The 10676-nt window shown below is 57.8% G+C and overlaps 1 protein-coding gene across 1 annotated transcript in view; it reads right to left on the bottom strand.

Moving 5' to 3' along the window:
* Window positions 1–10670, bottom strand: part of Epha2 (EPH receptor A2) — a 25410-nt gene extending 14740 nt beyond the window's left edge. The window contains exons 1-3 of the mRNA XM_048816265.1: window positions 10662–10670; window positions 5982–6049; window positions 3286–3955 (exon numbers count right to left, since the gene is read on the bottom strand). Coding sequence (XP_048672222.1) covers window positions 3286–3946 — 661 coding nt within the window. The 5' untranslated portion in view covers window positions 3947–3955; window positions 5982–6049; window positions 10662–10670. The remainder of the gene's footprint in view (window positions 1–3285; window positions 3956–5981; window positions 6050–10661) is intronic.
* Between the last annotated feature and the right edge of the window lie 6 nt (window positions 10671–10676).

The raw sequence follows: 10676 nt of genomic DNA, 5'->3' as shown, positions 1-10676 counted from the left end.
TACTCAGAGCCCCCCCACGCGCTGACTCGGACCAGCGTGACAGTCAGCGACCTGGAGCCCCACATGAACTACACCTTTGCCGTCGAGGCCCGCAATGGTGTCTCGGACCTTGTGACCAGCCGCAGCTTCCGCACGGCCAGTGTCAGCATCAACCAGACAGGTGAGTCCCAGGGGTGGTGGCTGTGCCCTGGGGGAGCCTGTCCAGGTGGCAGAGGACAGCCACCCAGGGCTCAGCTGCGTTCCAGAGATAGGCAGCAGAACAAGAAGTTGAAAACACTGTCTCTGGAGCCACTTCCAAGCTCTGTGACCGTGGGCAAGTTACTTAGCCTCTCTGGGCCTCAGTTTTCTCATGTGTGAATTGGGTATGATAATGACGATTGAAAAGATTGAACAAACTATTATCTTTAAGACTCTTAGAGCAGAGCTTGGTTCACAACAATTATTTAATTTTTATTATTTGTGTACTAAATACTCAGAGGGCACTTCTGTGCCAGCCCCTGGGGTGGGGCCTGGGGCTCTGTGATCTGCTCTGGAGCTTGCCTTTAAGGACTCAGGGTGGGGTCTGGGAGCCTGGGCTTTGGGGGCAGCTGGTCCTGGGCCCGCTGGTTCTCTGTCCCCTGTCCCCCAGTGGCTCCTCACACCCTTCCCCACTCTCTGCCTGCCCAGAGCCCCCCAAGGTGAGGCTGGAGGGAAGTGGCTCATTCCTGACATAGCTGCTGGAGCTGGCTGGGCAGTGTGCCCACCTGTCCGTAAGAGGCACCTGGGAGGTGCCTCCCACTGGCTACTGCCCACTTAACACTTTCCAGGATCCTCTCGGCTTCCTGGGGAGAGGCCAAGTGACCTGGACAAGGTGCCAGGTGGCCTTGGCACACCATGCCCCCCCCCATATTATCTCGGCCCAGACCCTGCACACAGTGGGCTTGTTTATCCTCAACAGAAGCCCCAGGGGGAGAATCTGGGCCACGGGCCCACAAAGGGTCAAGCAGAGGGGAGACCCCGCCTCCTCCACTTCCCCTTCCAAGCCCCCAGTCCCGTGCACCAGGACTGTCCAGGGGCCAGGAGCTGAATCAGGGATTCCAAAGGAACTGCCCATTTCCCACCCCACTTCCTGACCCTCCTGCAGCCTGGCTGCCAGGATTCAAATCCTGAGGCAGCCACCTCCTAGCTCTGTGACTCCAGGCGGGCCTCTTGGCCTCTCTGAGCCTCAGGCTGCTCATCCATTTGATGGGAGGGAGAACAGCACCTCTGCACAGAGAGGAGGTGCAGAGAAAGGGCTCAGAAAGCACTTGTCTCTGGTGGTCACCATCCCTGTTTCCGGCGCCACGGTCAGGCAGCTGCTTTAAGTGTGGAGCCAGGCTGGGGATTCCCAGCCACAGGGGAACCGATTTGGGCAGGGATCACAAGGAGGAAGAACCACGGCAATAGGTGGCTGGCAATTGGGGAGGGTCCCTCCAACTAAGTGAAATGTCCTTCTAGGGAACTGGCCCTCCCAACCAGGGGCCTGCTCAGCTCTTCACACACAAGGCCTGCCAGGACCCTGATCCCCACCTCCAGAGAAGGGGAGGCGCCTGGAGAGACCCCCCCACCCTTCCACTTATCTCTGCGGGGCCTGAATCACAGGCTGTGGAAAGTTTTCAGCTGCCCCTCACCCCCACCCCCGCATTCTTGTGCGAGGATGTCATGTGGGAGGAGCCTGCGCCCAACGGGTGCCCCCCCACCTCACAGTCATTGTCTGGAGCTGAGAGTGAGCATTTGAGGTCACCTAAACAGGGGCCGCCTGGGGAAGGGGGCCGTCAGCAGAGGGGAGCTGGGAGGACAAGGGGGAGATGAGAAGGGCCGAAGCAGAGACCGCACACACCACACGCGAATGACTCCTAGGAACTTGTCACCCAGGACTTTTCAGGCTGGGTTAAGCAAGATTCTGAGGTTTGGCCTTGAGGAGTATGTGGACCCTCTCAGGAAGGGCTCTGAGGTCCCCCAACACTTCAGCTGCTTTCATGGGTACAAGTTCCATGCTAGAAACCAAGCATCCACTCTGCGCGTGATGTTGAAGTCTTTCATCTAACTCATGGGAAACTCAAGGCAGGAGCTGAGACGAGGTTTACCGGAGGTACTAGCACCGGAGGTACTAGCGGGGATGTGCAGGGACGAAGCTGATTTCTCAACACCTAGCTTATCTCAGTGAGAGAGAAGGATGAGTGGGCCTTGCAAAGGTCACCCGCATTCCTCAAATGCCCTGCCCCACAGCTACTTCCAGAAGGCGTCATCCATTGAAAGTTCACCTGGGTGTAGATTTCCGCTGTCACAGGCCTGGCCCTGCCAAGCCGTAGCCTCCCTGAGCTCACTGATGCACAAGCCCAGTTCCCAGAATCTGAATTAACTGGTCCCTTTTCTAGGCTCATCTGTGTTTGTGGCCTGGGCAGGATCAGGTGAGAAGGGCAGACCCCGTGTCCCCCTCCACTGTTCCTTCCACACAAGCCTGCGTCAAAAACTCCTCAGGTGAGTCTAATGCAAACCCTGGGTCCAATTCAATTACCTCTAATTATCAAAGAGGAGTCTGAGGCCCAGAGAGGTTAAGTGACTTGCCTAAAGGACACACAGGGAATAACCGACAGAAGTGAACTAATTCCTGGGACTATTTCACAGGGCTGATGCAGAGCAGATACTCAGGAACTATTCGTGGGAACAGCCAAGAATAACAGCTATGCTTAAAAGTATGTGTCAGGCACTGACCTAAGCACTTTATGAGTATTAAGTCATTTGATTATCATAACCACCCTACAAGAGAGATACTAGAATCATCTCCATTTTACATAGGACGAAACCCAGGCACAGACAGGTTAAGCAAACAGCCTGAAGTCACACAAGCTAAACGGAAAGCTGGGATTTGAAGCTAGACTTTCTTTCTCTAGGATCCTTTCTCGATTCATTCATTCTTTTTTTTGGGGGGGGGACTGGCGGGGGTGTGGGTGGATTGAATTCAGGGGCCACTGAGCCCCATCCCCAGCCCTATTTTGTATTTTATTTAGAGACAGGGCCTCACTGAGTTGCTTAACACCTCACTTTTTGCTGAGGCTGGCTTTGAAGTTTTGATCCTCCCGCCTCAGCCTCCCAAGCCGCTGGGATTCCAGGCCTATGCCACCGCGCCTGGCTTCAATTCATTCATTCTTGATCGTTAAGTTAGCCTAACCATAAATAAGGAAACTGCTGTACACAAAGGCCGTCCAAGTTCCACAAGAGAACCCCCGCACGTCCCCCTCCCCTGACACCAGGACCACCACTCACCCTGACAGGCGTCCTCCACCTTCTCGTAGCCCTCCTGGCACAGGCACTGCCCAATGGGCACCAGCCACTCTCCATCCACCGCGCAGTGCATGCGGGGCTCTTCGCCCCCTGGCGGCACCACAGCGTGGTCCACGCAGGTGCCGGCCACGGTGGCCAGGGAGGGTGCCTCGGAACCTGCGATGGTCTCGGGGAAGCGAGCCAGGCCCTGCAGCAGCTCGGGACACTTCTTGTAGTAGACGCGGACAGACAGCAGAGCCACGCAGGCACCGATGTCCTGGAAGGCCAGGTAGAAGCCCTTGCGTCTGAGCGGCCCCACGGAGCGCTCCTCCACGTTCAGCTTCACGTTGCGCGCCTCGAAGTCGCTGCTGACCGTGATCTCATCGGGCGCGATGGTGTCGATCTTGGTGAACTGGCGCTTCTGGAAGTTGGTGCCGTAGTCCACGTCCGACTCGGCGTAGTAGAGGTTGAAGGTCTCCTTGCAGGAGCTGGCGCCACCGGGGAAGCTGTTGCAGTCGCGCACCGTGAACTTGAGCTCGATGAAGATGCGCTCCGCCTCGCCGCGGTACACCCAGTTGGTGCGTAGCCAGTTGTCCTGGTCGCCGGCCACCACGTTGCACACGGAGTACATGTAGATGGGCTTGTCGTCCATTATGCTCTGCATCAGGTCCCACTGTGGGGGGTCAACAGGTCAGTGTGGGTGGCACCAGCGGGAAACTGAGGCCCAGGTGGCAGAGCAGGGTGGGGGAGGTGGTATTGTGGCCTGGAGAGCAGCACCCAGGAGCCCTCCGGCCAGGATCTCACCCTTGGCCTTTCTTTTTTTTTTTTCTTTTTTTTTTTTTTAAATATTTATTTTTTAGTTTTTGGCGGACACAACATCTTTGTTTGTATGTGGTGCTGAGGATCGAACCCACGCATGCCAGGCAAGCACGCTACTGCTTGAGCCACATCCCCAGCCCACCCTTGGCCTTTCTGACCCTAATGTCAGGGTGCTGAACCTGAGATCATGAGCCCAGGGTGGAATATGGGGCTCTGTGTGACTTCAGGCAGGTCACTTAAGCTCTCTGAGACTCAATGTCCCCATCTATATAATGGGGTGCAAGACCCCAAAACTCACAGGGCTGCTGTGAGGATAAATGACAGAATGTCTACAAAATGCCCAACACGGCACTTGGCGTGGTAGCCTTCATTGCCTGATCACTGCTATTTGTCACTGGTCACTGGTGGGGGGGGGTCCATGTGTGTGAGTGGCAGGGAGAGGGTGGGATCAGGCAGTAGGTGAGCTCCCTCATCCTGATCTCAGCCCTGGAACAGATCAACATGCATTCCTCCCTCCTCAGAACAGAGCGCAGCCTTTTCCAGGAAGCCCTCCCAGGCTGGGCCAAGCCCCTCTCTCTGGTTCCTACAGTCTCCATGTCTCCTTTGTCATAGCACCTGGCACACAGTGACGCCCACCCTAGCTCCAAGCTATACTCTGAGCTCCTTGGAGCAGGGACTGCATCTAATTCATCTCTATCCCCAGGGCCTCTGTGGCACAGAGCAGGTGCTCAGGGAGTGACTGAGTGAGTAAATGAATAAAAGCAGAGCGGACGAGAACAGAGGCCGGGCCAGCACTGGGTGGCACTGGCCAAGGCCCCGAGGCCCTTAGGCTGTTTCCCATTCTGTTACGACTGGGCTGGCTTAGAGGCTCTGCCTCCCGGCTGCACACTCCAGGACCCTAGAAATCCACTCAGAGCTACACCCCAGGGCCAGGCAGGGGGACCCACCGCCAGGGGCTTCCCTAGAGCCGGCCCTGCCCGGGAGCACCTCCCGGGAGCTCCTTGCTGGAGCTATGCCTGGGACAGTTACCCAGGTCACAGATGAAACCAGCTGTAGGAACTGTGCCAAGGAGCCCCCTGAATCCCCCTGCCCACTCAGGGCACCAGGACAAATTCAGCAGGAATCCACTGTACAGAGGAGGAAACGGGGTCCCTCAAGAGCAGCACCAGCATCTGCCCCAAGATGACAGGGCAGCCGGGCACAGCAGCACACATCTGTAATCCCACTAGCTCGGGAGGCTGAGAGAGGAGGATCACTGAGCCAGCCTCAGCAACAGCAAGGTGCTAAGCAACTTTGCGAGACCTTGTCTCTAATAAAAATTCAAAATTTGGCTGGGGATGTGGTTCAGTGGTTGAGTGCACCTGAGTTAAATCCCTGGTACCCAAAAAAAATATCACAGGAAAGTTCACAAGCAAAACTGGGGAAGGGACCCTAGCCTCTGGGCCATCAATCTTGGTCAAAGAGGGGCAGCAGAGAGGCAGGACAGGCAGAAGGCAAATTGCTCCCTGTCCCTGGAGTTGTGGGGAGCCCTCCTCCTTCACCCCTCACCTCCTCATCTGCGATCTTCAAGATGGGGGAGTTGTCAACTCTTTCCCTCCCCAGAGGCAGATGGAGGAAGCCAAACATTCCCTCAGGTCATCAGCCCTTCTGGGGCATCCAAGGGTCCTGCTCTGCTAGCCCCTCAGCGTCTCCCCAGAGCCCCCACCTCCCGGCCCTGCCCTACCTTCCCACCCCAGCCAGCCTTGAGCTGTCGGATGCAAGAAGCAACACGAGCTTGAAGCCTGGCCCAGCGGCTGAGTCCAGCCAGGCCCCATCCTCCCTGATCCCAGGGACCCAGAGCCCAGCTCTCACACCGGGCCCAGCCCCGCTGGCTTACTTACCCCTTTGCCATAGGGATGTGTGAGCCAGCCAAGTTCTCCTTTTGCTGCCTCAAAATCCAACAGGACAACTGCAGGAGAGAGGGGAGGGAGCCGTGAGCACGGGGGCGTCTCCAGGGGAGAGAAAGACCATGGCAGAAAAGGGGAGAGGCCTCCCAGGAACCCAAAGGGGCCTTGACCTGAGAAGGGACAGGGCTGTGGAGGTCACACAGCAGGCCGGGGTCAGGACTGGGCCTCCTCTCTCCCAGGCCAGGGCTGCAAGCCCTGCTGTCCTCTCAGGCAGACAGGGACTCAACCCAGCTGGAGAGCAGCAGCTGGGCAGAGCCAGGGGTGGGCAGGGGTATTAAGTAACACCCGGCCAGCCCCTCTGCTTCCTTGAACAAGGCCCCCAGGCAGCACTTCACACACGTGGGCCTTGGGGACACTGGTGTCTGCTTCTATGACATCCTCCAGCATAAAATTCCCAGACCCAGCCCAGGCCACACAGCACACACAAGCCCACATGCATGAACACACGTGTCTCCTGGCACCCCAAGAGAGCACTGTTAACAGGTGGAAACTGCTCTGGGGGAGGGGAGGGGCTGGAAATGGATCTTCCCACCACAAAAGCCACAGTGCAGGCGGGGTAAAGCCCTGAGCCCACAGGGGCCTCTAGGAGGGGCCCCAAGGTACACACAGCTGCTGAGGTCCCCGCCCTGGGAAAGTTGCTCCTGTTGCCACGGCCAGGAGTGCCAGAAGGAGAACCCTGGTGGGGGACTTCCAGGCCCAGAGGGACCAGGTGCCAGGGCCAGGCAGAGGGACCCACTGCTAGGGGCTTCCCTAGAGCCGGCCCTGCCCGGGAGCACCTCCCGGGAGCACCTCCCGGGAGCACCCCCTGGTTCTGCGCCAGAGTCAGTGGCTGAAGCCAAGATCCAAGTCACTGTCCCTTCTCTATTTCTAAATAAAGTCCAGGTAGTGTCACCAAGGGCCACCCTCAATAGAGGGCAAGGAGATTGGGGAAACTGAGGCTTAGAACCTATACAAGTGCCATGTACTGGAAGGTAAGGCCTAAGGTGGAAGGGAAGGGACCAAGGACACTTGCAGCGGGGAATCCTGAGGATCTGGCCTCCTCCAGCCCTGAGCCTGGGAGACCAGGCAGGCTGCAAGCCAGGTCACCTGTTTGGAAAGATGAGAGGTGAGTTGAACGCCTGGAGGCCCTGAGGGCAGCTGAAAACCTCTTCCTTGGGCTGGGAGTAGCTTAGCAGTAAAGCACAGTGCAAGGCCCTGGGTTCTATCCCCAGAGGTAATGAAAGGATAACAATATAAAATTAAAAAGGCCACCAGGCATTGTGAGTGCACCTTGTAATTCCAGCCACTCAGGAGGCTGAGGCAGGAGGATGGCAAGTTTGAGCCAAGCCTGGGGAACTTAGTTAGATCCTGTCTCAAATTTTTGAAAAAAAAGGAGCTGAGGATATAGCTCAGTGGTAAAGCACCCCTGGATTCAATCCCCAATACCACAAAAAGTAATGATGTTATAATAAATAAATAGCAAGCCCTCCTCTGAGGTTAGCCTGCCCCCTCTGTCCTGCAGGCTGGAAGCTTGGTATGAGGCCCTGACACCCTGACCGCTGACCTTGTTCAAATCTCTCTAGGAAGGGTCCAGCAGTCCAGACAGGGAAGAGGAAATCCATGTGGCACCAAGCCCCATGGCACAGGCGGGGGCAGGGGGAGGGACAGGGATTTGTTCAGACATGTCCAGGGCCCAGGTTTGGAAAGTCAGTGACTCCACTAGCAAGTGGAATGTCCTAGCTATACAGGAAGGAATCTGGGGGCTCCTGACTCCAACTGGGTAGGTAGGAAGACAAGGTGGGTGCTCCTGGGGCGCACACACACACACACACACACACACACTCAGTGGGCAGGAACCTGCAGTCTGCACCCAGGGAGTGAGATCATGGCTCTGAAGGGTTAACCTGGCACAGAAGCCCCGCCCCTTCCAACCTGGGTCGGGCTCTAGAAGTATCTCAGGGATCAATCTGAGAAGAAAAGAAGCCTTCACCAGGAAGGAGCCTCCCCAGAGGCTTCCAGCCCCAGCCCCCTCCCAGGAAATTCCCTAGAACCAACCACCAGGAATAAGGGGAGCCCAGCCCATAGTTTAGAGCTGGCTGGGTTCCCTGAGCTCCCCCAGGCCATGAGCTGGCCTTCTAGTGGGGAGTCTAGGAGCTCTTTAGCCCCCTAGAGTTTCACTGAGAGGTTGGCCCAGTTGGGGCCTTACCCATTTATCCTCTATCCCCCCACTAACACCCCCCGGAAGAACCGCCTTCCTCTACCTGAAGTTCCTCTGTCAATGCCACCCTGGGTCCATATTGCTTTACTTATTTTCCTACAAATGCAGTACTTAACACCCACTCCCCCATTGCCCTCTCCCTGCTCACCCCTAAAGCCTAAGAAAGCAGGAGGCTAGGGTCCTGGAAGAAAAATAGGGAGGGAGTCAAAGGGTAGACAAAGAGCAGACAGGGCCCCAACAGAATTAAGAAGCCCAGGACTCCCCAGGCCCTAGGCATTGCTTGGCCCCCTTCCTATGGGCAACACTCCAGGTCAACAACCCTGGCCACCAGGATCCTGGGTTATGCTAGCTTTCCAGCAAAATCCACCAAGAGCAAGGTGAGAGATTCTTGCCCAGGTGCTGGGGTCTGACCCTCTGTGCAGAGGGCCCTGGTTGGCAAGCATCAGGCTTCCCTCAGTTTCCCCATCTGTAAAGGAGGGTTAACTCAATGGATGTGGAAGAGAGGACCTAGCAGGCTCCACCTGGGCCTCCAAATGCAAGGGTGGGGGCAAGAAAGAAAGAGAATCAGAGCAGCTTGGGTGGACAGGCCCGGGGGGCCTCCTAGCTCTCTCCAAACCTCCCCAGGGCAGACACAGTGCATCCAGCGTGAATCCCAAATAAATGAATCCAGGGCTGGGGACCCAGCTTAATGGTAGAGCGCTTGCCTCACATGCACAAGGCCCTGGGTCCAATCCCCAGCACCAAAAAGAAAAAAAAGAAAGGAAACCAAAACCAGCAGCTGCCAGCCGGGTGTTGACCCCCGCTCCATCCCACATAGGCACAGCACCCCAGGAAGCTGCTCTCAGTCCCCCACCCCAGTACAGTATGCTGTCCTTTCCCCTCCATCTTATGTGGGGTGGTAATGGGGCTCTGGGCTAGTGGCATAGGCAGGGAGAGACACATACAGAGGCAGAGGGCAAGGAAGGGAGTTCCAAGCTCCCCCAGGGGTGGCTGGGGGTTGGGGCCCAAAACAACAGTTTAATCCCCCCACCCGCTGGCAGCCTGGAGAGAGGCCGGTACTGATTCCAGCTGTCTCTCCCCTTCCCTCCAACCACAGTCCCCCTGGAAGGGGGAGGATCACAAGAGAGGGCGTATTGAGGGTCGCAGAAATCCCTGCCAAGCACTCCGCTAGAGCTCTGAGCTGCGACCAGAGTTCATGTCTGCCCTAGGGACTGGAACGGGATGTGACCCCCAAACACCCAACCACCGGCCCCCTAGAGCGCTGCTCGGTCCTCTTTATCCTCCCAACGTGGAAGAGCAAAACCTCCAGTTTGGAGGAGGAGCGACCGCAGGGCTCAAGGCAACTTCTCACAGGCCCAGGATTTCCTCCCGGGCTTCCCCTGGTGGAGCCTGTGGGAGCCGCGCTCAGCCTTGGCAGGCGAGGAAAACTTGTTTTCTCTGCTGGGAACGGCAGCCGATCGCGGCTGGGTGGACAGGAAGGTCCTCGGTCAAGGGCAGGAGCCCCCATCCTTTCAGCGACCCTAGCTGAGAGACAACGCCCCCATCCACACACCTGCCCCGCCCAGGACAAAGTCTGCGGCCCCTCACCCAGCGCGGCTCACAAACGCTGGGGCGGAGGTGGGTGATTCAATCCCCCACCCCCGTGAGTCCAGGTTCCCTGGTGGCTCTGGGGTGACGGCTCCACACCTTGGGAGACCGCGCCCCCACCTGCCGCATTTCCTCGTTCTGAGTCACCCCTTACTCAGAACACTTGACTTTGGGACTTCCTGTCTTCTCTCCCAGCTCCCCTGACCTGTCCTGGAGTTCGGAGTGCGGTTTGGGAAAGGAGAGAAGGGCGTGCGTGGTAAGGAGTGACCCCAGCCTCTCCCCGGGCTCACTGCTGGGACTGGAGGCAAAACGGAGCATACAGAAAATCTCAAGAAGCAGGACCTACGGCTAGGGCCCCCCCGGCCCGTGGAGGAGCCCCCTCCCCCCAAACCGGGCCTCCACAGATGCCCTCTCCGCAAAATCGGGACAAGTGAGTTAAGTGAATTCAAGCCACTAAGAAGTTGATCCCACGGAAAGGCTCCCTAGACACCCGCTTCTCCATGGGACCCCCGCGCCCCCCCGCCGGGACGCGTTCCTGAAGCCGGTTGCAACCGCGTGGCCCGCACTGGCACTGCGTCCCTTTCTCCGAGGCCTCCAAGTCCCGCGCGCCGGAGCCGAAACCCCTTAGTCTCCATAGCCCCTATAATCCCGGTGAGGAGCCCCAGGCTCGTCCCGATCGCAGCTCGCGCGCCCTCCGGACGCCAGCGCGCCGAGACTGGGCAGCACCTGGTCGGTTTCCAAAGTTGTGCGCATTAGAGTACGCGCGGCTCCAGGAGGAGCAGGGGTCTAGGGGTCCCGGCGCCGGGCAGGGTCCGGCCTCACACGCTCACCTTCCTTGCCCTGAG

This window comes from Marmota marmota, unplaced genomic scaffold (assembly GCF_001458135.2).
Source record: "Marmota marmota marmota unplaced genomic scaffold, marMar, whole genome shotgun sequence".
NCBI classification, from domain to species: Eukaryota; Metazoa; Chordata; class Mammalia; order Rodentia; family Sciuridae; genus Marmota; species Marmota marmota.
This window is presented reverse-complemented; position numbering and strand designations above follow the sequence as displayed.